General features: G+C 60.1%; 1 protein-coding gene across 1 annotated transcript; it reads right to left on the bottom strand.

Moving 5' to 3' along the window:
* Positions 1–516: 516 nt before the first annotated feature.
* PGLYRP1 (peptidoglycan recognition protein 1) lies at positions 517–4,303 on the bottom strand. Its single transcript, XM_081108297.1, has 3 exons — positions 3,748–4,303; positions 1,549–1,670; positions 517–767 (listed from the first exon to the last, which is right to left on the bottom strand). The coding sequence occupies exons 1-3, from the start codon at positions 4,029–4,031 to the stop codon at positions 589–591; spliced, it is 585 nt and encodes a 194-aa protein (XP_080964423.1). The 5' UTR covers positions 4,032–4,303; the 3' UTR covers positions 517–588.
* Between the last annotated feature and the right edge of the window lie 510 nt (positions 4,304–4,813).

A 4,813-nucleotide genomic window follows, 5' to 3' on the forward strand; every position in this document is an offset into this window, starting at 1 on the left:
TCCCTAAGCTTATGACTGAAGGGTAGGGGTGGAGGGGGGAGATATCAGGACTGGGGGGACCTGTGTGCATTTCTGGGCATGTCTGTGACTGGGAGGCAGGTTGGGGTTCAGGCTCAGGAAAAATCTTGCACTTTAAAGCAGTGAAAGTTGGGGGACCTGCGGGGTGATAGTGAGCAGCCCATCCCCAGAGGGGTCCAAGCAGAGGTCCCGCACGGGAGGTCTTTGGCTGTGTGCTGGGAGGGGGGCCTTGCAGCGTGGCTCACCGCCTGGGAGGACCCCCGAGCTGCTGCCTGTGACATCTGGGCGGCTTGCTGCTGACCCCTGCGCGCTGACCTGAGAACTCCGGGTTCTGAGCTGTGATGCTGCTCTGAGTTGGGATCTCTCGGGTGATGGTTCAGGGTTGGGGCCTCTGGGATCCGAGTACCAGCGAGGACAGTGTGCTGGGCAGTGGGGGAGAGTGGCTGAGGTTTTTGTGGGAGGGAGGCGGGGAGGGGAGGCATGTGCCGGGCACAGGAGCACAGTTGGAGTTGCACTTTTATTGGAGGGAAGGCCAGGGGCTTCTGACGGGGGGTAGAGACGGTCAGGGCCTCACTCCCTGTAGTGTGGCCACTCTTGGATGATATCGTAGAGCCGGTCGCCTGGAGAGAGCGTCTGCTGCACATCCCGGTGCCCTTTGACCTCATAGTTGGGAAGCAGAGCTCCCCGAGCCACTCCGCAAGCCAGCAGACTCTTGGCCGCCCGGATGGCCCGGGGATGGGGCGTCCGCTCTGTGGGGGCAGAGGCAGGATTTAAGCTGGGGTTTCCTCGAAGGGCAGATGTAGTGAGGGCAGTGGTTCCGCTTGTGCACTCCCAGCTTTGCCCACTAGATCCCAGAATCCGGTCTGCCACTCCCCACCAGTGACTTAACCTCTCTGTGCCTCAGTTTCCCCATCTGTGAAAGGAGAGAATAGTGGCACCTGCCACAGAGCTCTGGGATCGTAAGACGAGTTAGTGTATGTAAAGCCCTCGGAATGGCGCCTGGCACAGCAGGTGCTGGCTGTCAGGATCATTGTCATTCTCCTCCTGGGTCCCTAGGCCCGTGGTCGGCAAACCCATTAGTCAGCAGAGCCAAATATCAACAGCACTTCTTCAAAACAGACTCGCCCAGGCCGAAAACCAACTTCTGGGCAGGGACCACGAAGTTTTAATCGCACTGTACGTGCGCCCGCACGTGGTATTTTGTGGAAGAGCCACACTCAAGGGGCCAAAGAGCCGCATGCGGCTCGCGAGCTGCGGTTTGCCGACCACGGCCCTAGGCCTTCGGGTCCTGCCCAACACAGTGATCTTGGCAAGCACTTCTTAGGTGGCAGGGCCTGGCCTGAGAACGTTTACATAGATTAACTAATCCTCATCCGAACCCTGTGGCTGACAGTTCTCATTATCCCAAAAGGAAAAGCAGTCACTTGTCCAAGTCACAGCGCTTGTGGGTGGCAGAGCCTCTTGACTACACACCGTGCTGTGCCCCCCGGGCCATGGCGCCCTGTCCTGACCGGCGGGACAGCCACTCACCCATGAAGTTGCCCATGAAGGTGATGCCGATGGCTCTGGGGTTCCAGGTGGGCCCGCTGTGGTCACCCTTGATCTTCCAGCCCCGGCCCTCATACACGAGCCCGTCGTCTCCAATCAGGAAGCTGTGTGAGGGGTGAGGGAGAGTGAGGAACGAAGGAGGGCTTCCTGGGAGAGGACCCCCTCCTCCGCCTGCCCTGCGCCTGCTCCTGCCACTCACAACCGCGCCCTTCTTCTCCCCAGTGGTAGTGGCCCCTAGATTGCCAAGCACAGCTCTGGATGCACCTTTTTCATCCTCACAGCAGTCCTTGAGTCACTACTGCCCCATTCTATAGATAACCAGAGAGGTAGAGACACCTGCCCACAGACACACAGCCAGTCAGGGGCAGAGGCAGGATTTTCGCCCAGGTCCTCATGAGCCCCACCCCCAGGATCTGAGGCCTTGCTCTCTCCTGCCTCCTGGAGGATGTGTTGAGCTCTTGATCTGCTGAGTCGTCATGTGAGGTCCCCTGAGGCAGGCACTGTTGTCACCACCCCCTTGAAGCTGAGGAAGCAGATTTAGAAAGAGAGGTGATGGCCCAAAGTCATGCCCCAGAGGCCCCTGTCTCAGAAATCTCCACTGAGAAGCTCAGAGCCCTCACCCCAGCCTGCCTCCTGCTTCCTGTTGCCTGCTGGGGGTCAGAACCAGGGACTGAAGGGCGGGGCCACAACCAGACACAGACCCCGGGAACCCTAGCACCTGCCTCTGAGGTTCCCAATTCTGGCAGGTCCTTAAGATTTTCTCATTCAACATGTCTTGATTGAGCGAGTCTGACCTGGCACGTTGGAATTAACTAGAAGGTCAGCGTCTCTAGAAGCAGAACCTGCCGCCTCAGCCCCCCATGTCGGGACTACCGATCTCAGGAAGCCAGACTCTCAGAATCTGGCTCTGAAGAGACCAGCAATATCACAGTGGCCCTCGGGACTGGGCAAGTGCCGGCCCTGCTGTGTCCCCTGCTTTCCTGTGAGGTGGTCGGGCCAGAGGCGGTGGGGCAGGCTCTGGTCATTACTCCCCGGGAACACGGAGAATCCGGACACGTGGAGACAAAACCTCTACGCTGAACCTGTGAATGGTAAACTCTTGAGCTGGATGCTCTTGGAAGCTTCTAGAGTTTTCCACGTGAGGTTCCCAGATTCCCTGGCCTCACCACAGCCCCCTACTGAGGCCCCCCTAAGGGGGACCTGGGGCCTGCATTTCCGTCAGGCGGTTCTGGTGCTCCCCGAATCTCCGAACCTGTCGGGCTCAGCCTGTTACCCTGGAATGGGCGGTGGTGGGCATGGGCCCCAGAGGCAGGTCTGATCAGTCCCCACCCTGCTTCTGCCCTGATTTCCAGGGGCTTCTTGTATCTAAGGAGGCTCCCTCCCTCCCTTGGCTCCTGCCTGCCTCAGTACAGCCAGAGTCCTCAGGGAGGGGCAGGCCCTGCCACCTGGCTCCTCCCATGGCTTCCCTCATTGCCTATCACTCCTCCCAGCTACCTCCATGCCGAGCTCTGGCCTTCTGGCACCATGGGCTCACCCCCCATCCTGGCCTTCCCCTCTGCCTGCCCCTAGGTTACTACACTTCCTCAGCCCCTGCACCCAGCCCACCTCAGAGCCACCATAACAGGAAGCCGGTCCCTCAGCCTGCCCTTCAGAAGGAGCCCAGCTTCTGGGGTCCCCCACAATCACGCTTGTTCATCACTTCTACCACCATCCGAGTTCATTGTGCTGCCTGTGTTTCTCCCTGCCGGCCTCGAAATCCAGTCGGCTAGATTCCCACCCCAGCGTTTAGCACGCGGCCGGCGTGTGGCAGGTGCCTAACGGCATAGCCCACGGATTGGGGGCCCCGCTACATGCCAGGGGTGTCCTAAGTGCTTCGCCTGTGTGGGTTCAGTGATCAGGTGGACCAGTCCCGACTGCAGAGGAGGAGGCTGAGGAGGGTGACAGCCTGGCCGGGTCTCAGGCAGCCACAGCAGAGCTGGGCACCGGCACCAGCCTCCTAACACAGCAAAGCCTGGCCCCTCCTCCAGGGAGCTGAACTTGAACTTGAGCTCTGCACGGGCCCAGCCCCCTATGGTGACAAGAGAACCGGGGAGGAAGCTGCGCAGGTGTCAGCGGGGCGGCTCCAAGACCGGGGTGTGTGTGTATGGGGGGTCCCGCCACCCTCCCGCTCCCCGCACTTACTTGTAGCCCACGTCGCAGTAGCCCCGTGTCCGCGCGTGATAGTACTGCGCGTCCCGCGCTTCCTTCAGGCACGAGGCGGGGGTGTCGCAGTGATCGCCCGAGGTGTGCGACACCACCACGTAGCGCGCCGGCAGATCCAATTCCTGGGCGCACTCGGACGGCAGGGCCCTCCACTCTCTCCGGGGCACAATGGGGCCGCAGCAAGCCTCGTCTTCTGTCGCCCCCTCCCCGAGGCCATGGAGGGCGAGCAGGGCCCAGGCGAGCAGCGCGCAGAGCCGGGACATGGCGAGCAGGGGCGCAGGGTCGGCTAGGAGCGCAGGGCTGCCCGGGGCTGCCTTTTATGCGGGGGGCCTCAGGTGGGGAAAGCCTTGCTTCACACCCTGGCAGGTTACAGGGACCCCGGACTCTGCTTCCTTCTCTGTCTCAGCTGCAACAGGATGCGATTGGTTGGGCCGGAGGGAAGCGGGGAAGGGGAACCCCGGAGAAAGTCAAGGGGCCCCTCAGCTGAGAGTGGGGGCAGGGAGCGGCGCACCGGCCCCTGGGCACTTTGCCCTGTGGTTTCTGGAAGACCCAGGGCCTGGATCCTTGCCCGCGGTTGTCTCCTCCCCCTGGGGCATTGCACACCTCTCCAGAGAGAGGCCCCAGGCCACTTCCTCTTTCCCGCAGAGACTGCAACAGGCTGCCCTTTGTTTTTGTTTTTGTTTTTTAATATATTTTTTATTGATTAAGATATTACATATGTGTCCTTATCCCCACTTTACCCCCTACCCCCCCCCACACACTCATGCCCTCACCGCCCCCCCCCCCCCCTTGTCCGTGTCCATTGGTTAGGCCTATATGCTTGCATATAAGTTCTTTGGTTGATCTTTCCCCCTTACCCCCACCCTCCCCTACCTTCCCTCCAAGGCCCGACAGTCCAATCAATGCCTCTCTGTCTCTGGATCAGTCCTTGTTCATCAGTTTATGTTGTTCATTATATCCCACAAATGAGTGAGATCATGTGGTATTTATTCGCTCTCCAGTTCCATCCATGCTGTGGCAAATGGTAAGAGTTCCTTTTTCTTCT

Source organism: Myotis nattereri (assembly GCF_964212035.1).
Source record: "Myotis nattereri genome assembly, chromosome: 15".
Taxonomy (NCBI): Eukaryota; Metazoa; Chordata; class Mammalia; order Chiroptera; family Vespertilionidae; genus Myotis; species Myotis nattereri.

Bases quoted from the DNA above. Each gene is read 5' to 3' on its own strand.
- PGLYRP1 (XM_081108297.1), bottom strand. From the start codon at position 4,031: ATGTCCCGGCTCTGCGCGCTGCTCGCCTGGGCCCTGCTCGCCCTCCAT. The intron at 1,671-3,747 runs GTAAGTGCGGGG...CCCCTCACACAG, and splicing joins TACTGCGACGTGGGCTACAA to CTTCCTGATTGGAGACGACG. The intron at 768-1,548 runs GTGAGTGGCTGT...CTGCCCCCACAG, and splicing joins CTTCATGGGCAACTTCATGG to AGCGGACGCCCCATCCCCGG.